This window comes from Bos mutus, chromosome 8 (assembly GCF_027580195.1).
Source record: "Bos mutus isolate GX-2022 chromosome 8, NWIPB_WYAK_1.1, whole genome shotgun sequence".
Classification (NCBI taxonomy): Eukaryota; Metazoa; Chordata; class Mammalia; order Artiodactyla; family Bovidae; genus Bos; species Bos mutus.
In genome coordinates this window covers 58000302-58024123 of record NC_091624.1, presented here as the reverse complement: position 1 = coordinate 58024123, position 23822 = coordinate 58000302, and the positions used below count along the sequence as shown (strand labels likewise).

General features: G+C 45.2%; 1 protein-coding gene across 1 annotated transcript in view; it reads left to right on the top strand.

Moving 5' to 3' along the window:
- The window catches only part of PSAT1 (phosphoserine aminotransferase 1), a 28433-nt gene extending 5756 nt beyond the window's left edge, over positions 1–22677 (top strand). Inside the window, exons 4-9 of the mRNA XM_005892988.3 lie at positions 1955–2160; positions 3135–3307; positions 4848–5017; positions 10992–11120; positions 20502–20639; positions 21541–22677. Coding sequence (XP_005893050.1) covers positions 1955–2160; positions 3135–3307; positions 4848–5017; positions 10992–11120; positions 20502–20639; positions 21541–21646 — 922 coding nt within the window. The 3' untranslated portion in view covers positions 21647–22677. The remainder of the gene's footprint in view (positions 1–1954; positions 2161–3134; positions 3308–4847; positions 5018–10991; positions 11121–20501; positions 20640–21540) is intronic.
- The last annotated feature ends 1145 nt before the right edge of the window (positions 22678–23822 follow it).

Sequence of the window (23822 nt, the reverse complement as noted above, 5' to 3'; positions counted from 1 at the left end):
TGCACTGCTTTTCTTACCTAGAGGAAACTATATTCTTAAATAGATTGCTGCTTTAAGCTACAGTTTTATGCATTACATACTCACATAGACATACAAATATGGTCACCTTAGAAACACAATACTTATTTGTTTTCTGCTCGTAACACTGGTGCATGTTCATGGTGGGAAGCTTAGGGAAAAAAACTCACAAATTTAACTGGAATTGTCCATAACCCTACCAGTCAAGAATAATCATTGTTAAAGTTTTAGGGTTCATCCTTGCATTATTTCATTAACAAAATTGGGTTTGTACTAATTGTGTAATAACTTGCTCTTTAAATTGCCTTAATAAAATGCCTGAGATGGGGCTGACTTAGTGACATTTTCTGAGGAGCGTTAGAAGCCCACCACAATGTGCAGGTCAGAGGCGCTCATCATCTGTTTGGCAGCACGCGGGGCTGCCTGCTGGGTCCCCAGTATGTTCGTGGAGCGATCTTGTCCTTCATGAATGCTTGGAATGTGGCCCGAAAGGCGTGCCATTTGACCTGCAGGGCTGTGAGCCTCCCCAGCCTGGACTTCTGGCTCAGGGTATGGGCCGGTCCCTTTGGAGCCCTGTACCCAGACCTCTGGTGTCCTTCCATCCAGTTCTTGGCCTTGTTAACTGCATCTGAATAACATAAACCTGGAATCCTGCTTTGGGCTGCTGTCCTCCCAGCTGCCAAGAACCTGATAGTTAGCACCTCCCAAGGCCTGTCTGCTCTGCTATTCTCTGGAGCCCTGGAGATAGGCAGGCATGGCTCAGAACCAGATACATGCACACCATACCACCTGCTGGTGAGCCCAAGACCCTCTCACATTGCCCAGCTCTTTGCTGCTTTCCTTAAGCCTCTTTTCTGGAGCTCTGTCGCCTGGCTGTTTGCCTTCTGCATAATCTGTTCCTAAGCTCTGACATTGCTCAAAAGCTCGGGTCCAGTTTCCATGGCCTGTGGCTATCCCAATCATCATCTTAATTTTCCATGCTGGAATCAAATCATTTCGCTCTTAATCTCAATATATATGGAGTAGGTGAAACATGCTTAGGTCTAAAGGGTTATGGAAGATCCTTCTCCACTGTTCACCTGATTCGTAGCATGGACCAGCACATATATACTTTTAGGACTTTTGGTTGCAAGTGAGAAACCCAACTCTTGGCTTAAGTAAATAAATAAATGTATTACTTCATAGGACAGAAAAGTGCAGGAGCTCACATGATGTAAAGGTCTTTTCCTCTGTCTCCTGGATCTGCTTTTTTATGTGTTTGCTTTATCAGATGGCCACCAGTGGTTGCAGATTTAGCTCCTATAAGTTCTTTCCCTCAATAGAAACAGCTTCTCTTTTCTAGAAGTTTGGATCCAAGATTTCAGAACCAAACCCCACTGACCGGTGTGGGTCATGTGCTCATCCCCTGGAGCTGGGATTGGGCACCCTTGAACCAGCTGGACTGAGAGTGGTATCCAATGCTTCCCTAAAGGAACAGCAGGGTGTTGCTAAAATTCTGTCAAAACAGTAACCATAGGCTTTCAACATGAAAAGTGAGTGAAGGTGTTAGTCACTCAGTCATGTCTGACTCTTTGCGACCCCATGCACTGTTCCCTGCCAGGCTCCCCTTCCATGAAGTTCTCCAGGCAAGAATACTCGAGTGGGTAGCCATTCCCTTGTCCAGAGGATCTTCCCAACCCAGGGATCAAACCCAGGTCTCCTGCATTGCGGGCAGATTCTTTACCGTCTGAGCCACCAGGGAAGCCCAGACTTTCACTGTGGGGCCCAGTAAATATCTGTGCAAGAAATTGAGTAGATAAATGACTGATTTGGGGAAGGCAGAGGTGGGGCTTTACCATTGTGCTTATGGTGTGTCCACCCCAGGGTGAAGTGCTGGAAGAGCATCACTCACTCTCAATCTTTGACCCTGTTTACTGTCACCTCTGCTTCTGCCCAGAGCCATTCCAGACAACTACAAAGTGATTTTTGTACAAGGAGGTGGGTGTGGTCAGTTCAGTGCTGTCCCCTTAAACCTGATTGGCCTGAAAGCAGGAAGATGTGCTGACTATGTGGTGACAGGATCCTGGTCAGCTAAGGCTGCAGAAGAAGCCAAGAAGTTCGGAACTGTGAATATCGTCCACCCCAAACTTGGGAGTTACACGAGTAAGTGCTGGTAGCTGAGCTGGTCTGTGAAATGCTGGCCAGTGGGTGATCCCTCCTTAGCTAGCAGGTTACCCCTGCCCTGGGCAATTCTTTCTTCCCCTGTTTGATACCATTTAGATTGGCTGCCTGTTCCTGTTAAGATTACTAACTGGCTGCTGCAGAAAGAGTGATCCTAGGCTGTTGTGTGCGTGCCTGCTCAGTGGCTTCAGTTGTGTCCGACTCTTTGCAACCCCATGGACTATAGCCCACCAGGCTCTCTGTCTATTGGATTCTCCTGGCAGGAATACTGGCATGGGTTGCCATTTGCCTCTCCACCTGGGCTGCTAACTTAGTTGCAAAACCCAGGGGCTGGGTTGGCTTTAGGTATGGCTTAATCAAGGGCCCCCCTACAGTGAGGGGACTTCTCCTGGTCCTGGCGTCTCCCTCTGTCTCCTTCACAGTCAGGAAGGCTGCCCCCTCATTTTTAGAAGATGGCTGCAGCTGCTCATTGCCTTATATTCTCCTAAGTTTCAATGCCTCTGCTCAAACATTCCCAGTAACAGTCTCATGTCTCCTGTGTCCCATTCCAAATCAGTCAAGTGGCCTTGCCTGAACTGCATTCTCCCTTCAGGGCTGTGGGTAGAATTGGTTCTATTGGAATCACATGAGCTGAGAGTGAGGGAGACTGGCACCCAAAGGACACTGTCCGTGGACCTAGGATGTTGGAAGCTGGGTGACAAGGAAAAACCCAAATACCTACCACACCATTCTCAAAGATTATTTGCCCCCAGTAGAAGTCAAAGGAATGAGATGGAGCATCCTTTTAGGACACTGGTGGTGATTGTAATACTAGATGAATAGGATGCCTTTTACTTGTGAATGCTCTGGGATCAGTCTTCCCCTGCTAGGCGAGGGGTGTTGTACCTGGTGGACTCCCGTCTCCCTAAGGGAAGAGGGGAGGAAACGTGGAGTCCCTAACTTGTCTCCTGTGATAGAAATTCCAGATCCGAGCACCTGGACCCTCAACCCGGATGCCTCCTATGTGTATTACTGCGCCAATGAGACTGTGCACGGAGTGGAGTTTGACTTTATCCCTGATGTCAAGGGAGCAGTGCTGGTCTGCGACATGTCCTCAAACTTCCTGTCCAGGCCAGTGGATGTTTCCAAGGTAAAGCCTGAAAGAGGCCTGGGTCAGGGGGAACCCAGTTTGGTTTTTCTAAGGACATTTTAACATATACTAGGACGGAGAAAGGCCGACCTTGGTTGTCAGAATATTTACATCCGGACATTCATAGCCCTTTGTTGACAGTTGCCTCACAGGATCCTACTTGATTCCTTGGGGAATTCACCTGCCTTTGAGGGTGGCTTTTAGAAATTTTTTTCATTGACACCTTGGGAATTTCTTGCTGTTGTCAAGGGAAGATATGCATTATCCAAACTTGGGGGGCTATGAAGGAGCCCTGCCTTACCTCGTTAGCCACCCCAGCATCAAGAGCATCCATAGGACATGAGATTCCCAGGTGGATCTCCAGGGTGGGCAGTGGGAGAGGCACCCACCATTGCACAACATGGGGAGCACGGGTTAGGAGGGTGATATCTGTAAGGAAGTTAAAACAAACTAAGTGGTAGTGTGCCTTTAAAAAAAAAATTCTGGTAAAATATACTTATTATAAAATTGACAGTTTTAACGATTTATAAGCATACCGTTCAGTGTCATTAAGTACATATACATGATTGTACAATCCTCATCACCATCCGTCTCCAGGACTTTTTCTTCCCACTGAAACTCTGTCCCCATTAAACAGTAACCCCAGTCCTTCCTCCCCCTAGTCACTGGCAACCACTATTCTCTATATAATTTTTTTAGTCTCTGTGAATTTGACTGGTCTAGATAACCTCACATCAGTGGAGTCATGCGATATTTGTCCTTTCATGTCTAGCTTGTTTTCACTGAGCATAATGTTCTCAGGGTTCACCCTGTGGTAGCATGTCAGAACTCCATTTCTTTTTAGGCCAAGTAATATTCTGTTGTGTGAATATATACATTTTGTTTATAGCCTACTTTTTATTTTCACTTACCATACACTGGCAATTCTAAACAATGCCAATTGTAAAAATACCTCTTCCTGTTGGGCCAGGCTATCCCCCTCCTCCCATGTGGGATGCTACTGAATTTTCCTAAAGGTTTCATGGGGAGACATGGAAGAAGGTTCTATATCTTACATGGAAATTGTCCCAAAGTACATTAAAACATCTCTTTTTCTGAATTTTTTTCTCCCTTGGGCAGCTTGTTTCATTTCTCAGTGTCTTCTGATTGTCCCTTTATACAAATATAAATAGATTAAAAAATTGGTTTCTTTAGGTCACCAAGGACAGCAGCCTTATTTTAAAGATGGGTTTGGAGGTAGAAAAGAGATGTAATAGAGTGAATAGGAATAGATACAAGGTCTTCACAGTGGTGGGCTTGGGCTGGCCTCTTCCTGGGGAGAAGGACCAGGCAGATTCATAATCTGCAGGCTCTAAACTCACAAGTATTGATTTGCTGTCCAGATAGAGATTCCTTTAGAAAAGGGAATTTGCTCTGAACAGGATTAAAATTGAGTTACTTCCTCATAAAAACTGTGTTTTAGAAAGAGATTGGGGAATTTGACATACATTTATGAAAGATGACCAAGTACGTTTAAAATAGCACGTTTTCTCTTTGGCAGTTTGGTGTGATTTTTGCTGGTGCCCAGAAGAATGTTGGCTCTGCAGGGGTCACGGTGGTGATCGTCCGAGATGACCTGCTGGGGTTTGCCCTCAAAGAGTGCCCCTCGGTCCTGGATTACAAAGTGCAGGCTGGAAATAACTCCCTGTACAACACACCTCCCTGTTTCAGGTAACTCCAGGGTGTGGCCTGGGGACCAGGGAAGGAGGGGTGTCTCAGCATTTCCCATCAATACTAGGTGACTTTCTGAAGCTGGACATGATTCTGTGAATTGGTAACCTAATCGCCCAGATGTCCTTCAGGATTCTCTGCCCAGCTCACCTCTTCCTCATCCTCCTCTGTGCACTGTCTGATCAGCTTTCCTTGCCTTTCTTTTTTGCAGTGTTTCTGTTTGGTCTTGGTAGCCTTGGTGGTTCACTGTTAGCCCAAAAGCTTTCTGCACATGAAGTGTCATGCCTGCATCTCAAACGAGCAGTGCAACTTTAGAGAAGAACTTTCAAAGGCTGGGCTACCTGCCTTTTTCATTCCCTAGCTGGGCCTGCTTGAAGCCCACTGCTTGGCATTGGACACACTGGCTGGAACAAACACTTCTCTGTTTTTCACCTAGTCTGCAGGGGTCCTGTTAGCCTGGCTTCCTGTTAATCCTAGTCAGAGTCTGCATTATAGCACTTTTGGGGAAAGTAAGCCTATTCCACCTTATGGTCTTTTAACTCTCAGACTCAGGCAGTTGGTGAAAATCTTTGTGACACCTAAAATTTAGCCAGATAAATTTTATTACTAGCAATCTGTGTGAGTTTAGGCAAGTTGCTTAATCTATCTGTGCATCTGGTGTCTCCAAGAGTAATTAGTTGCTGATAAAGATTGGATGATTAAAATATGTGTCTAAAATGTGCTTGGGGGCTTCCCTTGTAGCTCTCAGTAAAGTATCTGCCTGCAATGCAGAAGACCTGGGTTCAATCCCTGGGTCGGGAAGATCCCCTGGAGAAGGACATGGCAACCCATTCCAGCATTCTTGCCTGGAGAATCCCATGGACAGAGGAGCCTGTAGTGTCTAAACCTCTACCACCAAACTGTGCTTAGTGAATGCCTGGCTCTCAGTGGCTTATAAATGTTAGTGCTGTATTATTATTTACCAGCAGGGATAAGAGCCAGAGTTTATAGACTATCTTATCTTTCCAGGGCATCTGTGATGTAAATAGTGATGCGTATGACCCACTTAATCTCCCAAGCACCCTAGGAGATAGGTACTCTAATTGTTATTCCCGTTTTGCAAGTGAAGAAGCCAAAGCCATACTTCTAGGAAGTGGCGTGGATTTGAACCCAGGCGGTCTGACTTGAAAGCCTGGATAAGTACAGCTGGTGCCTTCATGCTCTTCAACAGCAAAATGACCAGGGTGGGTTTGTGTCGGAAGGGTCCCATCTCTGGAGAATAGATAGCTGTTGGAGTCCTGCTCTTTGAAGTTTTTCAGTGATGGTGGATGCTCTCATAACAGAGCATATGAAGAGGGGCTTGGGCCAGTATAGGCCTCAGTTACATGGGGGCTGGGGCTTTGTTAGCGGTCTCCTTCCGAGGCGCTGCCTGTGGGAAAGACACTTCTTCCATATAATTTACCACAGGAAGAAAAGAGCTTTTTCCACAGCTGGAATGCTGATGGAAATTGTTGCTGGTTTTCTGCGTAGCTCACGTAGGCTGCAGCAGCTCTTCTCTGTGTGTCCCCTGCTTCCCTCAGGCAACGGAGGTGTCTGGTATTTTCTCCCGGTCACCTGTCAATCCCACTCTGTCTCACTCCGGTTGAAAGTGCTTCTGAAGTGCCTGGTGGGGATTGCGGGGCAGGGCTGAACCTGTCTTGCCCACTTGTCTTGTCTCTGGGGTTTCTGGTAGTGGACAAGCCAGTAACCACTGGCCAGCTGGGAAAGGAGCCCTGCTGTGCTGAGCAGTGCTGGACAGCTGGGTCCCCTGGGGAAGGGGCTCTGCAGCCAGGCCACACCATGGCAGGAGGTGCTGGGAGGCGTTCAGTCCTTACCTGTTAGAACAAACAGTCAGGGTCTGGTCTCGGGCGCGTGAGTCTTTCAGGCAGAGGCAGAGACCACTGAGGCTCTGGGAGCAAGAAAGTGTGTGGGGCCGGGAAAGCCCTGGCCCTGGATGTGCCCCGAAGGCCAGCAGTTCTGATCAGAGCATAGACTGGGGGAGCAGGATGAGCTGTCTTACCCTCTGGCACCTTCTCTATGTGAGTGAGTGACCTTGAAATCAATTTTTTTTAATGTAATGCATATGTTAAAATGCAGCCTGTTAATATTAAAAGTCAGCAGAAATAGTGAGTTAGCAGGTGAGTCTGTCTAATGGGAAATAAAAATGTCTGGAGTCAGACCTGGGGGAGGCACTGAGAGAAAGTCCTTCTTGAATGACTCACAGAGGGTCATTCCCCTGCCAGCGCCTGTGCAGGCCTCCGCCCCGGGCCTTGACCAGTCAGGCGTGCAGGGTCAACCTGGTTACCTGGGGGCAGGGGCACAGGGTGGGGGAGGCAGACACTCCCTGCCTGGAGCCTTTCTGCCTAAGGAGGGAGCTGAGCCAGACACACAGAAACAAGGGGAGAAAAAGAGCAAGGTTTCTTTTCCAGACAGATCAGGAAAGTGAAAACTGAGACCATCTCAGGGCAGGACTGACAATAAGATTTGATCAGAACTGCATATAGCTGATTCACTTTGTTGTACAACAGAAACTAACACAACACTGTAAAGCAGTTACACGCCAATTCAAAAAAGAGAGAATCATATAAATGTGGAGGTCAAAAGAGATTGGGTTAAATTCTGACCCAGGACACCCCTTGGAGTCGTGGATTCTTTTACTCTAAAAGAAGAGAAAAGGAAAAACAGTAAACATCTGTGTGACTGAGCAGTTACTTACAGTCTATGACTTGAAAAACTAATATTTCATTTGGTGTATTTTTAAGATTAGAAAATTGTAGTTCTCCCAGTGAGAATAAGCATTGAATGGAGAGAGGAGGATTTGTGCATGACACCCTCCCCAGGCCTGGCTGTGAGCTGATAAGGCACCCAGAACAGTTCAGAACTTTGTATCACGTGGAAGTCCTTGAAAATGTCCCAAGTTAAAAAAGAAGCTCTTTTTTTTTCTAATAAAATTAGAGCCAAGTGACCAGAGGCCCTGGGCAGTTTGTTTGAACTGAACTGGATGACTGGCCTTCACATAATTGCCTGTAACCCTGAGCAGTGAATTGGGGTGGAATAAAGGACCATGTTCTCATTCTGTTTAACACTAAGCCCAGTTTATGGACAAGCAAACAGATTCCTAAACTTCCCTTCTAACCCTATAAGGCAGATTTACTTCCCATGACTAACGGGACCTGTAAGTATAAATTCGTTTTATCTATCGTATGAAGTAGCTAATGAGAAACAAAATATTCCCCACTAACCCAGGCCATCCTTCTTATCAGAATGGGAATGTGGGCCTGCCCAGGAGGCTTAGTCCTTCAGAACAGCCAGGGAGAGTTTCCAGGGCTTTCTGGGGTGCTTTTCTAATCCCTAGTGCCCAAAAAGCATTTTGTATTGCTTAGAAAAGTTAACACAAGATCTTGGCAAAGACTTCTGAGGCGAAACTACTGCTAACTGCTTGCTGTGCAGGGCAGATGCAAATAGAGCCATATATTTAATTATGCAAATGAAATGTTACCATACAGGCTGCTTTGTGAATTCTTTTTCCACCCAGCAATGTACTGTGAACACGGCTGTGTCAGGACAAATGCTTGCCTTTTTTCCTCTTTGAATTGCGGTGTGATATTCCAGAGAATGGATCTGCTGTGATTTATATAGTCATTTAACGCACAGGCTTAGACAGTACACTTAACACTGTGTGAAAAGAAAGTGAAAATGTTAGTCACTCGGTGGTGTCCAACTCTGCAACCCCATGGACCGACTATAGCTCTCCAGGCTCCTCTGTCCATGGATTTTTTCCAGGCAAGAATATTGGAGTGGGTTGCCATTCCCTTCTCCAGGGGATCTTCCCAACCCAGAGATCAAACCTGGGTTTCCTGCGTTGCAGTTGGATTCTTTACCGTTTGAGCCACCAGGGAAGCCCCAAGCTGGTGGCATTTTAGAAGTGAAGACAATATAACAGTTAAAAGTGATACCCTGGTTAGTGGGGAGAATGGAGACCAAGTTGCAAGGCTGCATAAGCATCTTAGGACCCCTGTGTTTTGAAGATTTCGGATGGTATGGGAGTGGAAGCGTGTGTTAGCTATGCATTAGAAGTTCCGGCTGAGTCATGAGGCCAGACATCCTTCCACTTCTGGGGCATCTGGTCTCCAGGAGAACTCGCTTCCTTCCAAGCCATCTGCCTTACACTGAGGCTTTGTAGACGGAAGCTAAGGGCGCCAGTTCTGGGCAGCTTGTAAAACGGGAGGGTTCTCTGCTGACTGTGCTGCTCAGATCTCATTAGGATTAGCCAGGAGCATGGGCAGTGAGTCTGGGTATGGGGCTGAGTCACACACCAAGAGGGAAGTGTGTGGGTGCTGAGGTCTGGCTGGGACCATGAACCTGGTCTGAGCCTTTGCTGCAGCCGTGATTTGATGACTGAAATAGCAGCTTGGGAACCCTGGGAAAACAGCTGCTGTGAGAAGGGAAGCCCAGTCACCAAAATGTACTGTTGAACAGGCAGGACTCACACGTGACTCTGCTGGGATCATGTGGCAGGGTGGGTTTATGTGGTTCCTGGGGGATCGAGCAGTTTGGGGTTAGATGGAAATTCTAGAGCATCTTACGGTAAAGTGGGAGAACGCCTTATCTGGAACACACGTGTGAGCTGTTATGCCCCTGCAGCCGCTGCTCTTGGCACCTATGTCGGAGCTGTGGTGCCAGCCTGACCGCCCCACTGGCAGGTGAGATAGTGGCTGAGGGTCTAGAGCCCTTTTGTTATTGTGCAAAGAGCTGGGCCTTTGGGATCAGACCAGCTGGGGTTGGAATCTTGCTTTATCAGCTACTTGTTGGATGTAAAAGTCATGCAGAGTCAAGCTCTCTGAGCCTGTTTCCTCATCTGTAAAATAAGATAATGGCAGCTCTGGCCTCAGACTTTTTTTGATCAGTAAAAGGGCGCCTAGCCTGCTGAATGGTGCTTGCCTCCCCTTGCTTTCTTCTGTCTCCTCTGCCCCTCTGATTTCTCAGTCTTTACCCAGAGAGCTTCAGCTGAGGCTGTAAACACCCAGCGGATGATTTCTGCTTTGAGCTCCCTCCCCTCTGGCCCTGGACACCATTTCTCCTTCCTTCCAGAGCCATCTGGGGAGCCCGCTGGGGAAGCTTCCAGAGGAGCCATCGCATGGTTCTGGGTACAGGCCATTCTCTGCCCAGTGGCCCTGGGCAGCCCCACATTGGCTTCTGCTACCTTCTGGGGGTAGAAATACCAGAGTTCTCCAGCCACCTGGAGGCAATGAAGGAGCCAGTCAGTATCTTGGGCTTCCCTGGGACCAGTTTCTTATATGTCTTCCCCTCCCCACCCTGTTACAGTGTTAATAAACGAGGCAGCAGCTATGTTGGGGGGATCCCCCCCAGACCTTCACTGGACCTAGACACCCAGCAACTAAGTCTACACAAATTCCTCTGGGGAACCTTTGTTCCCCCTCGTAGAGAGGGCATAGCTGGCCTTCTCCGTATGCCCAGCTCGAGCTGTGTCTTTTCCACAGAAGACCTGTGTTCCTGTGGGCTTTCAGGGAGGTGCACACGGAGCCCTCAGCACCATTTTATTTTTCATTTTTTGGTTGTGCCATGTGCCATATGGGATCTTAGTTCCCCAGCCAGGGAGCCAACCGGTGCCCCCTGGGCCGGAAGCTTGGAGGCTTAACCACTGGACCACCAGGGAAGTCCCCTCAGCAGTTTTTTTTTTTTTTTTTTAAAAGCTTATTTTTATTGAGATCTAATTGATCCATTAATATTAGTTTCAGGTGTACAATATAACGATTCAATATTTGTATACACTGTGAAATGATCACCATAAGTCTAGTTTTTTTCTCTTTTAAAACTAATTTGTCTAATGGTGTCTTTAAGTCTATTTTAGTACAGCTTTAGTTTGCTCAGATGTCTTGTTATTTGTGCAAAGCTGATCTAAATGGATACGTGTATTTTTTTTACTCTATTTTAGCATCTATGTCATGGGCTTGGTCCTGGAGTGGATTAAGAACAACGGCGGGGCAGCAGCCATGGAGAAGCTTAGCTCCATCAAATCGCAAATGATTTATGATATTATTGATAATTCGCAAGGATTCTATGTGTAAGTGGATGGTTTTTATCTCACATTTTGCCTCTTGTGACTTGAAAAATGTGTCTATGCTGTGTTGGTTTTGGAACATGGATGCAGCCATCTTTCTGTGAGACACTGAAGTCCCCAGGAGCGTGATGCATGTGAATTTTCCCTCCTGCATCTCCACCCCAGGAATACCAGGCTTTGGGACCTGTCTCCCACTGGTGGTGAAATTACTCACACTGCACACCCCTGTCTCCCCACCACCTCCTCTCTGTCCCTGGGGACAAAACATGAACATGCTAGAAGGTCTCAGCTTTGTCTCAGGACTCCACTGGAGACCCTTGGTATAAGCACCCACTCCTGACCTCGCTGGGATATTTACCCTTTTAGAAAAGTTTACTCTTTCCCTTTCAGATCAGATCAATTGCTCAGTCGTGTCCGACTCTTTGTGACCCCATGAATCGCAGCACACCAGGCCTCCCTGTCCATCACCAACTCCCGGAGTTCACTGAGACTCAGGTCCATCGAGTCAGTCCAGCCATCTCATCCTCTGTCGTCCCCTTCTCCTCTTGCCCTCAATCCCTCCCAGCATCAGAGTCTTTTCCAATGAGTCAACTCTTCACATGAGGTGGCCAAAGTACTGGAGTTTCAGCTTTAGCATCATTCCTTCCAAAGAAATCCCAGGGCTGATCTCCTTCAGAATGGACTGGTTGGATCTCCTTGCAGTCCAAGGGACTCTTAAGAGTCTTCTCCAACACCACAGTTCAAAAGCATCAATTTTTCGGCCCTCAGTCTTCTTCACAGTCCAACTCTCACATCCATACATGACCACTGGAAAAACCATAGCCTTGACTAGACGAACCTTTGTTGGCAAAGTAATGTCTCTGCTTTTGAATATGCTATCTAGGTTGGTCATAACTTTCCTTCCAAGGAGCAAGCGTCTTTTAATTTCATGGCTGCAGTCACCATCTGCAGTGATGTTGGAGCCCAGAAAAATAAAGTCTGACACTGTTTCCACTGTTTCCCCATCTATTTCCCATGAAGTGATGGGACCGGATGCCATGATCTTCATTTTCTGAATGTTGAGCTTTAAGCCAACTTTTTCACTCCCCACTTTCACTTTCATCAAGAGGCTTTTTAGTTCCTCTTCACTTTCTGCCATAAGGGTGGTGTCATCTGCATATCTGAGGTTATTGATATTTCTCCCGGCAATCTTGATTCCAGCTTGTGTTTCTTCCAGCCCAGCATTTCTCATGATGTACTCTGCATATAAGTTAAATAAGCAGGGTGACAATATACAGCCTTGATGTACTCCTTTTCCTATTTGGAACCAGTCTGTTGTTCCATGTCCAGTTCTAACTGTTGCTTCCTGACCTGCATATAGGTTTCTCAAGAGGCAGGTCAAGTGGTCTGGTATTCCCATCTCTTTCAGAATTTTCCACAGTTTATTGTGATCCACACAGTCAAAGGCTTTGGCATAGTCAGTAAAGCAGAAATAGCTGTTTTTCTGGACTCTCTTGCTTTTTCCATGATCCAGTGGATGTTGGCAATTTGATCTCTGGTTCCTCTGCCTTTTCTAAAACCAGCTTGGACATCAGGAAATTCACGGTTCACATATTGCTGAAGCCTGGCTTGGAGAATTTTGAGGCCTGTAGTCAGTGAATGGAATTGGCTCTGGTATAGTTGACTCCTAGTTAAATGTCTTTGTGACTAACTGATTCATGAACATGTGTTGACCCCTGGACCAGCAGCAGAAAACCCATGGGCCTTGTATTGATCTCTTAGGGATGCTAGAGCAAAAGTACCATTAACTTGGTGCCTTAAAACAAGAGAAATTTATTTTCAGTTATCAGGAGTCCAGGAGTTCAAAGTCAAGCTGTCAGCAAGGCTTTGCTCCCTGCAGAAACTCCCGAGAAGAGTCCATTCCTGGCCCCTTCCAGCTTCTGGGGGCTTTGGGCATTCCTGCCTCACCCCAGTCTCTGCCTCTGCTTCACGTGGCCTTCTCCTTCTTTGTGTGTCTTCTCTTCTGTCTCTCACAAGGTGGTCATTGGATATAGGACCTACTCAGATAATCCAGGATGATTTATCTCATCTAGAGATCCTTAGCTTAATTGCACCAGCATAGATCCTTTTTCTTTTCTTTTGCAGTAATTACTTTAATTATTTGGCTGCCCTAGGTCTTAGTTGCAGCATGTGGGATCTAGTTCCCCGACCAGGGATTGAACCCTGCCCTCTGCATGGGGAGCACGGAGTCCCAGCCACTGGACCACCAGGAAAGTCCCGACCCTTTTTCTTACTAGGTCACATTCACAGGTGAATGTGGAGGTGAGCACATGGGTAAACCTTTGCAGAGGCCACCATTCAACCCCCTACAACAGGCCTCTCACCAAAATGCCACATATGGTGCCTGGTACACAAAGAGCTTAACAGGCGATGCTTTCATTTGCTTTCCCTTCCTTCACAGTGGGGACTCCTGTGGGAGGATCTGACTTTATGCTGTGTATGCACACCCATTTCTACACACATATGCATAGATACTCTCATTGACCAAGCCAGGACCCCCTTCTTAGTGGTATTTACTCTTCGGAGTTCAGTCTGTTATAACAAAAACATCTAGCTGACAATAACAAAGGAATTTTCACTCTTTTTTGAGAACTCAGTGGGCCACATATCAAAAAAAAAAAAAAAAATGCCTCAAACCTGACTTCGAGTTGTATGTTTTACCCAGGACTTGCTAACACATCTCATAACCAACCATGGGTGAAGGGTTGGGGTGTACTGATGGGGCAGCCATAACTGGTGGTGTCATCTCTGCCCTTAACTGATTGCCTGCTCCTATGAGTTCTTGGCCTGCAGCCACAAGCCTTCAGGGAGTCCAGCTTGGCTGAATGACTTAAGCTTTAGGGTCCTCCTCCATACGCCATCTGGGGGAAGGGATTCCCCACTATGCATTCCTGCCTTCTCTGTGGTTCTGTGGCTTGGCCCTTGGGAATCTTCCATTTTAGGTCCTGATATATGAGAAGGGAAGCCAGAGTACTCCACTAGCACTTACCAGAGCCATTTTAACATGCGTGATTGGCAATAGATGGTCCAAGGAGTTCATAGCCAAGGGCTAAATGATGAGTCGGGAGCTGAGGACAGGAGGATTCTGCTTTGGCTGGAGGAGAAGGGAGGGCCTTTAGATGAGCTTCAGCCTTGGGCGGGAGTAGAATTAGGCAGAGAAGAAGGCAGAAATTCTTCTATAAATTTTTAGGAAGGCAAAGAATGGCCCCTGTAAAGCACTGAGGGAAGAAAGCAGTATGTTTGGAGAGCAGAGAGTGGGCCGCCTAGAGAGATGGCTTGTGCTGGGATTGAAAAGATAGTGTGGAAAGGTCTGAAGACATGTTTAATTCATTAGTTCATTTACCCATTTGTCTGCTTACCCATCCACCCACCCTCCATCTACCCATCCATCTACCATCCATCTGCCCATCCGTCCATCCATCCATCCACCCCTCCAGTAAATGGTGCCTGAGCACTCCTCTGGGCTAGCCTGGTTTTAGGCTCTGGTGTTACCAAGAAGAATAAGTCTCCTTATTCTTCCTGGCTTCCTTAGAGTGCACAGAATATGACTGTGAGTGAGAGCACGTGGCAGCTATTGTGAAGGGGAGACCAATGTTTCTGTTAGCATTTGACTTCATGTATTTCTTGGGAAATGTATAGGCACAAAATGAGAGGACAGAAAGAATGGTGATGCCCCTGGAAGAAATCCAGGGCATTAGAAAGAAAATAAAGTATAGAAGGAACACCAAAAGTCCCAGAAATTCTTCCCTCCACTCGAGATCCTTTAACTACAAGCACCCCCCAGCATCTTCCAGAAAGCAGCCTGCCAAAGCCAACATGGCAGGTGGGTTGTCTCCTGGGCAATCTGATCACTTTCCCATGCAAAACTCCTCATTCACTTATGAACAGGCTTTTGAGCCCGAACTTACATCCTTTTCTGAATAAACCACTTTCTGGGAACTCCCATTCACTCCTGGGCCGCCTGCCCAGAAAATGTCATCCTGGCTCATGGAATTACTGTGGAACCTTGTTACCATAGTCAGGAGCACACTCTGCTCCCCTCACCCCTGTTCAGCAGTTGGACACTCACGAGCTGTCTCTGTGTGCATCTGGATTTTCAGGAAATGCTTCGCTATGGAAATATGGCCCTGAAGGGGAGGTGAGCAGTTTCTAAGAGGAATACCAAGGAACCTAGAGTTGGAATTTACCGTTCACCATCACTTTCGCTCCTCATTTTTGTCCCGCCTTTGGTGCCCCCCTGCCTGGTAGAGCAGCCCCTTCATGGAACACAGTTTTGGGCAGTTTGCTGGGGGTTGGACCAGCTCTGCCAGTGTTCCTGGCCGGGGACTCAGAGACTTGAGAGGGCCACTACTGAAGTCCCTGTTCAATCTATAGCCTGACCACCACAGTTGCTTGCTGGCTGTGAGTTGAGCCCACGTGGGCAGTGTAGCATCTTGGCCGTAGAAGCCCCGCATTGCCACTTACCAGCGTGTGGCCTTGGGCAGGTGTCCTGACCACTCTAGACTCAATTTCCTCATCTGCACAATGGACATAAGTCCATAGAATATTATGACCATCATGAGGGTTAAATGAAAATGCGTATGAATCAAGAGTATATAATGGAGGGGTTTAAGGGCTCTTGCTCTGGGTCATTTGTGTAAAGCATGAGAAACCCTACTTGGTAGGTAGGGATCATCCATGAAAGTTGGCTCTTAATATTATTTGTGGTTATTATGGAAAGCACCTGGGATGTTCCTGACACATAGTGTTTAATATGTATTAGATACTAAGTTTTTAGAATTTGTTTATTTTAATTGAAGGATAATTACTTTACAGTATTGTGACGGTTTTTGCCATACATCAATGTGAATTGGCCATAGGCATACATGTGTCCGCTCCATCTTGAAACCACTCCCCTACCCACCTCCCTCCCCACCCCATCCCTCCAGGTTGTGAGAGAGCACTGGCTTTGGGTGCCCTGCATCATATATCAAATTAAAATGTTTTAGATATTAACTTTAACATGCTAAGTTAATATCTAACTTAACTTAGATATTAACTTAGATATTAGTCCAAGTGGTAGAATCCATTTCAGATCAGAGGTCACCTTTTCTCATCAACTTCCTATGGGAACCAGGCCTTAGGAAAGAGGGAAGCACCTGACGAGTCCAGAAACAACCCAAAAATAAAGCAGGCAGAGCTCTTGGTGTTTTACAGATATTAATACATTTTATTGTTGTCACTTCCTTGTGAGCAGTGTTTTACAGCAGCAGAGACAGGTTATGGTCAGGTGCAAAGGGCAGGTGGGATCAGACAGGGTATGAACATGGGGAGAGTCGGTGGGGCTGGTTTCAGAGCCTTTAACTACTACACTAAGGAAACAACAGAAATCACAGATGATGTGACTTTCTATTAAAACTGCAGGAATCAGTGGAAAAGATTAGAAATGATTATGTTCAGAATTGTGATTGGTTCCATCGAAATGTATAAAAGTCGATTACTTTCCCAAATTCCAGTGATAACAATAAAAAATGAGGAAAGATCCCATTCACAATAATTACAAACATTAGTAAATATTAGTTCAGTGTTTAACTAGGAAAGTTAGTGCAAGAGGATAGCTGAAAAATATTTAACATATGTGGACATTAGTAAAATGTAATGTTAGCATATGATCTATTAAAATACAAAGCCACTGGCAGAGGGAAAGACAGATAACTGGAAAAGTTCAGAAACTTTTGTTTACTTGAGAATTGCATTTTGGTTTTTGTTGTTGTTTATTTTTTGGCCACATGTGGGATCTTAGTTCCCTGAACAGGGATTGACTCCACACCTCCTGCATTGGAAGCGGGAAGTCCTAACTACTAGACCACCTGAGAAGTCTGTGCATTTTAAATTAGACAAAAAACCATGTTTTCAATTGATTGAAGCATTGATAATTCATTTAAACAAAAATTAGAGTTATATATTTTCAGCATGCCATACATAAATTCTAATCAATCAAAAAGATGTAAATGCATTGAAATGCAAGACATACATATAAAATCCAGCAAAGAATTTCTGTTTAAGTATAGAGTGTACAGAGGCCTTCCAAAATAAGCCATAAAACTCAAAAGCCATAAAGTAAAAGACATTTAATTACATGAAAAATTTGAAACTTTGCTACAGTTCAAGACATCATAAACAAAACAAAATGATAGATATGAGAAAAACTTCGTAGCATAGAACTTATAAGGGTTACTTTTGCTATAGGGAAGAATCCACAAATTAAAAAGGATAAACCAAAAAAAAAAACCAGGCAGGAGGTGGTCTCTAACTGTATGAGCAAACGACAGGGAAGAAACAGCTGGCTAATGGATGAAAGGGGTTAATTTCTTCAGGAAATGCAGATTAAAACCATGAGGTGTTTTCCTTCTGATCAACAGAAATTCTGAAGATTGATAACAGCTGGTGTTGGCAAGGGACCACACTTTGGTTATGTCGAGTGTAAATGTGTTCAATTTTGGAGTGAGGTTGCTGCTGCTGCTGCTGCTGCTATAAGTCGCTTCAGTCGTGTCCGACTCTGTGCGACCCCATAGATGGCAGCCCACCAGGCTCCCCCATCCCTGGGATTCTCTAGGCAAGAATACTGGAGTGGGTTGCCATTTCCTTCTCCAATGCATGAAAGTGAAAAGTGAAAGTGAAGTCGCTCAGTCGTGTCCGACTCTTAGCGACCCCATGGACCGCAGCCCACCAGGCTCCTCCATCCATGGGATTTTCCAGGCAAGAGTACTGGAGTGGGGTGCCATTTCCTTCTCCAATGAGGTTGCAACACCCATCAAAGTTCACAACTCTTGTACTTTGACCAAAGACTTACCTTAGGCACCTGCCCTCTGCCAGTACTCTGCCTGGCATGGAAGTGTGCACAAAATCAGGTGCCCCCAAGTCCAATGTGGGATGCTTACATAATGGGGAAAATCTGGAGTCAACCCAGGTGTCCTTCAGGAGGGGTCTGATGAAGGAAATTAGGGTCCACCAATAGTTTGGGGTGGGGCTTGCCAGGCACCCGGCACCCTATTTGCTACAAGAACTTGCTGAGGTCTCCAGGGCTTGACGGACACACATGCCATTCCTTCCCCTCACCCTGTCCTAACCCCTCCCTCATAGCTTCCTCTGAAACCTTTCAACCTTCTCTGGGGAGAATTACTTGCTCAGCTCTGGGCTTCCACAGGGCTTGTCCCGTGGAATTTTAATTCCCTACGTAGCCGTCTTGCTAGGTTGGAAGCAACTAATTCCCCTTAATCTATTTCTTCTTTCCCTCAGCCCCACATCAGAGACACTGTCGGGCACTGTGCAGGTATCTGCTGCATGCTAATTTAATCTTCAGTTTCTAGGTTTTATGACATTGTTGCTGTTATGGTACCATCTACTTTCACAATAGGTTGGGTAAATTTGTAGGGGAGGACTGTAAATACAGATTTGTATTTACAGATTTGTAAACCCAGGTTCTTAATTCTTCCCCCTTTTAATATTTTTTACCCTTAAACCACATGTCCTTTTTGCTGCTCCGGCTCTATAATTGGACTCTTGCCTGAGGAGCCTGAGGCAGCAGAATATCAAAGGAGGTAGACACTAAAATTTTAATTTAAATGTCAACCAGGAAACCTACTACCTGTGAAAAGGTGGGGGCCAGAATTCAGGCTCAAAGCCTATTGCCAGAGACCTGATTTCCCTTCTTGGGTCTCTTTTGTCTGTTAATGTGGACTTGACTCCTGTTAACTTTAACAAGAACTGTGTGTGCGCCCTCAGGGGTGAGCATAGCTGTTAATGGGGGGCTTCCTCACACTGCTTTTTTTGCTGTTTAATTTTAATGAATCCTACCCTGTAGAAATGGAAGGATAAAACAGGATGTGCTTGAGAATATGGGGAAAGAGAGTTATGACATATTTTCCCTTGTATTTCAGAGTAGCATGTCAGCTCTCCTTCTGTTTGTCTCATTTGGTTGTCAATGAAAAATAAGTTTGGCTTGCTTGCTTTCCAAACCAGAAACTGAAGTCATATACTAACCTATGAAATTTGACTCATTCATTTTTGAGAGTCTGTGTGAGCCTCGTGCAAGGTGCTGGGAATAAAAAGACAAATTTATTTGATTTTAACAGATACTTATATAGCATTGAATGTGATCCAGGCACTCTTCTAAATTGTATCAGTTGTCTGCTTTTGCATCATACACAGAAAACTTCAAGACTGGCTTAAAACCACAGCCATTTTCATTACTCAGGATTCTTTTCCATCAGCAGGTTGAGCTGAACTCAGCTGGGTGGTTTCTTCTGCTGGTCTCTTCTGAGATCACTTATTCAACCAAAGTCATCTGGTGGTTCACCCGGAGTCTAAAATGGCCATGCTCCCCTGTCTGGCAGCTAGTGCTGGCTGTTGGCTGGGGCTGTTGTTTCCTGCAGGCTAGCTTGGGCTTGCTTACATAGCAGCAATGTTTGAGCAAGACAGGTATAGAAGCTGCATGTGCCTTGGCTTGGAAGTTGCATGGCATCATTTCTGTTGCAGTCTGTCTCTTTTAAAAAAATTATTTATTTTAATTGGAGGATAATTACTTTACAATATTGTGATAGTTTTTACCACACATCAGTATGAATCAGCCATAGGTATTCACGTGTCCCATCCATCCTGAACTTCCCTACCCACCCTAACCCTTCAGATTGTTTCTTGGTCAAAGCAAATCCACAAGGCCAGCCCAGATTCAAAAGCTGTGAACACTAGGCCCCACCTCTTGCTGGGAAGGCTATGGAGAATTTGTGGCCATTTTTTTTTTTTTTTTGGCCATTTTCAAATGTACCACAGAAATTCTCTGCAAATGCTTTGTTTAGTTCTCACATCAGAGAGGTACAATAGGGAGAGTCAGTAAGTTTCAAGGTCACATGGTTTGGGACAGTACAGTGTTGTAAGTGCTTTGAAAGTTGCTGCTCATTGTTTTTAAGTCTTACAGCCACTATTCAGAACAACTTTTCCTTCTCTGCAGCCTTGTAGAGAAAGGGTCATTCATGTTGCTCTGTGGCTGCCATGTGTTGGAAGCTTCATATGTGTTGTGTCATTGAACTGTCAAAACTTGTCTGAAATGGTGATTTTATTAATATTCCCAATATTTGGATGAGGAAACTGAGGCTCTTAGAAATTAAGTAGTACAAGTTGTGTAAGAGAATGCTAACTCCCTTTTCCAAATGCAGAAGTTGTCTCCTTAAGTAAATTATAAATGTCCTGGGGCAGATTTGTAACCTCTTGTTTGCATCTAGAAAATGGTTTTTAAAAAATTTTCTGTTGACTTGTTAAAGTTGTACATTGCAGAAAATTATCTACAACAATAAATGTGTTTTTCAGATGTCCAGTGGAGCCCCAGAATAGAAGCAAGATGAATATTCCATTCCGCATTGGCAACACCAAAGGAGACGATGCTTTAGAAAAAAGATTTCTTGACAAAGCTCTTGAACTCAATATGATCTCCTTGAAAGGGCATAGGTGAGTACATGTCACATCCAGAAGCTTGTCAGAGAATTGGTTTGGTTTTCAGATGCAGTGAAAGTGTTAGTTGCTAAGTCATATTGGACTCTTTGTGACCCCACGGACTGTAGACCACCAGGTTCCTCTGTCCATGGAACTCTCCAGGCAAGAATACTGGAGTGGGTAGTCATTCCCTTCTCCAGGGGATCTTCCCGACCCAGGGATCAAACCCATGTCTCCTGCATTGGCAGGCGAGTTGTTTACTATCTGAAGCACCAGGGAAGCCTCTTCAGATGCAGAGTAAAACACATCCAGGAGCCTGCCCAGCTTGAAGTAGCGGTTACTGTAACTAGTTGAAAAAGACCAGTTATTATGGGATAATCTTCTTATTGCCTTTAGAACCCTTAGCATGATTTCTCAGCTGAGAGCGTGATGGAGCCCCATCTTCTAGGAGCTTTGGTCAAAATTACCTTTGAGGCTGTTCTGCTGTGACAGCTCAGAGGTTGCCATCTGATCCATGGTGCAACTGACACAACCCTGTCCAATGTAAGAAAAAGCCGCTATTGCTCCCGCTGGACATTAGGAAGAGGAGTTAATTAATCCTTCAGGCTCCATGAAAAATGTATGTCCTCACGCGCAAAAGTACCTGCCAGATCCCTGCCCCCTGTACAGCAGGCTCATCGAAGAGTTGAGTTAACCTAGGTCACATGTAAGCATGACGCTCACTGTGTTGGTAAGAATTCCTAAGGACTGAGATGTCTGAAGCTTTTGGCCTCTTATGGGTATTTTCAGGTGAGAAGTTGGACATGATGATCTCAGGTGCCATGACTCTTAAAGGAGTGGGTGACTGGAAGGAGGGTGGTCTTGATGTTAAACCGGATGCTCCTGTTCTTAATGGCCGCATCTGTGGTCCTTCCAGGTCCGTGGGAGGCATCCGGGTCTCTCTGTACAATGCTGTCACTGTCGAAGACGTCCAGAAGCTGGCAGCCTTCATGAAGAATTTTTTGGAGATGCACCAGCTATGAGCGCATCCTGACCAGTATATACTCTGCCCTTGAACAATGAACGAAGCTGAAAGTCACTTGGGAATGGTTACAAAAATATTAACAAATATGGCATTTTCTCGAGTGATATGGTAGATTCTTCTTTTTTAGAGAAAAACAGCGACACATCCGTAGCTCTGCCAAACTGTTGGGACTTAATTCTGACTTTAACTGGAAGCCTTTAAAAAAATCTTCCCTCTCTTTTTTCTAAAAACTCTTAACTAATACTGTCTTTACTGCTACTCTTTCTGCTTAGATCTCATATTCAAAGCTGCCTATGGCCTTAATTATGCAAATTGGCAGGTTATTATTTTTAGAAACAAACAGCATGGAGAGTGGGGTGGGGTCCTCTGGGTGCTGAATTTTGATCCTTTGCAAGATGACAGCAGTGGGGGGGTCTCCTGGGGTTCTGCAGCTATTAATTCAGGTCACCACCGTCCATGCGGTGAGTTGAACTGGAAATCTTTCCAGTTTGCCTTTTAGTTCAGACTAAAAGGCAAACTGGAAATCTTTCCTTATTCTCATAAAGAGATGAAAGTGACATACTGTATGTTTATATAACAAGGTCTGTTTTTAGCACTAAATAGTTTATATCTCCATGCACTTATGTTTTCTAATAATACAGTTCATGTGGGTGTATGTTCGGACTTTGAGAATTTGATAGTATCCGTAACCATTGAAGTGTTACGTTTTCAACGGCTGTGTTCCTCCCCTACCCCTTCCTTTTTAAAGCTACTTCACAAGGGTTGAAGCTCCCTGGTTCACTTTTTCATTCCTCTCAGTGGGTAGAAGAAAGGTTGGTTGGTTGTTTCCTTGTTTTTCAGTTATGCCGTTAAACTAAAAATCTCTGTTAAATTCTTCTTTCCTTTGTTCACATGACTGTTTCTTTATGGTGTTTGGCCAGTGATGCTGTGAGTTTGGGAAGATCTTTGCTGAAGACTCTTTTCCCCTGTTATTCACCCATTGTCAGTTTTTTATGCTGAATATATGAAGGACATTAAAGTCCTAAAACATCTAAGTCTTTGTCAGTGAATTTCTTTACCTGCTTTTTAGACAGATTATTCTTTTACAAACTTTCTGTTGGGCAAACTTGAGTCTAAAAATAGCATCTGTGAACTGTATTTTGTTAAACTAAAGTTGCAAGACCTACATTCTCTGCATCCACGTTTGTGATGATTCAGCACACTGGTAACTTTCCATTGGCTCTTGGAATGGACAGTATCAACAAACGACCTTATAACACAGCTCACAGTATAAAGTTCTACGAAGCTTGCCCCAGTTCAGCTGAAAACATGCCAACAGGACAGTATTGAGCTATCTTCATGTTTTGTTGGATTATGTAACGAGGCTTGTGCTGATCTTTCGTCTGAGCCCTACACAAATCAGTTGGGTTAGTTGCATTTCTCTGCTTAGGGCTAAGCCTTTACAGGCTTGATTCTCTCATCTTTAAAGTGAAGTGAAAGTCGCTCAGTCATGTCCAACTCTCTGTGACCCCATGGACTGTATAGTCCATGGAATTCTCCAGGCCCTGGAGTGGGTAGTCTTTCCCTTCTCCAGGGGATCTTCCCAACCCAGGGATTGAATCCAGGTCTCCTGCATTGCAGGTGGATTCTTTACCAGCTAAGCCACCAGGGAAGCCCTTTCTTTGAAAAGGAGGATAGAAATAACTCCTTAACTTTGCTCAGGGATATTTAAAGCATAAAACAAGGGCTCAATGCTGGATGAGACTAATAACCACAGTAAATATTTAAATAGCAAGAACTGCCCAGTCCATGGACTCCAACCAAGTGTTTACATATCATAGCATTCAGAGTCTATTTCACCTCCTTCCTCACCCATTCACGTGATGGTTGCAAGTCCCTGTGGTTTGTACCAACCCCAAAGCTCTTGAATCTCCACTTATTTCCATTCCCCTTGCCACAACCAGCTCTGCCAGCTTTCAGAGGGTCATTTCAGCAGCCTCATCTGCCCACACCATCCCCTACAGCACAGCTGGTTGGATGATCACTTCATGCTCCTCTTTGGTTTTTAAAAAGGCCCGGGCTTCTTAGCCTAGCAGTCACAGCATTGTAGCATCTAGTCTGCCCTTTTCTTTTTTTTAATTTTTAATTGGAGGATAATTGCTTTACAGTGTTGTGTTGGTTTCTGCCATACATCA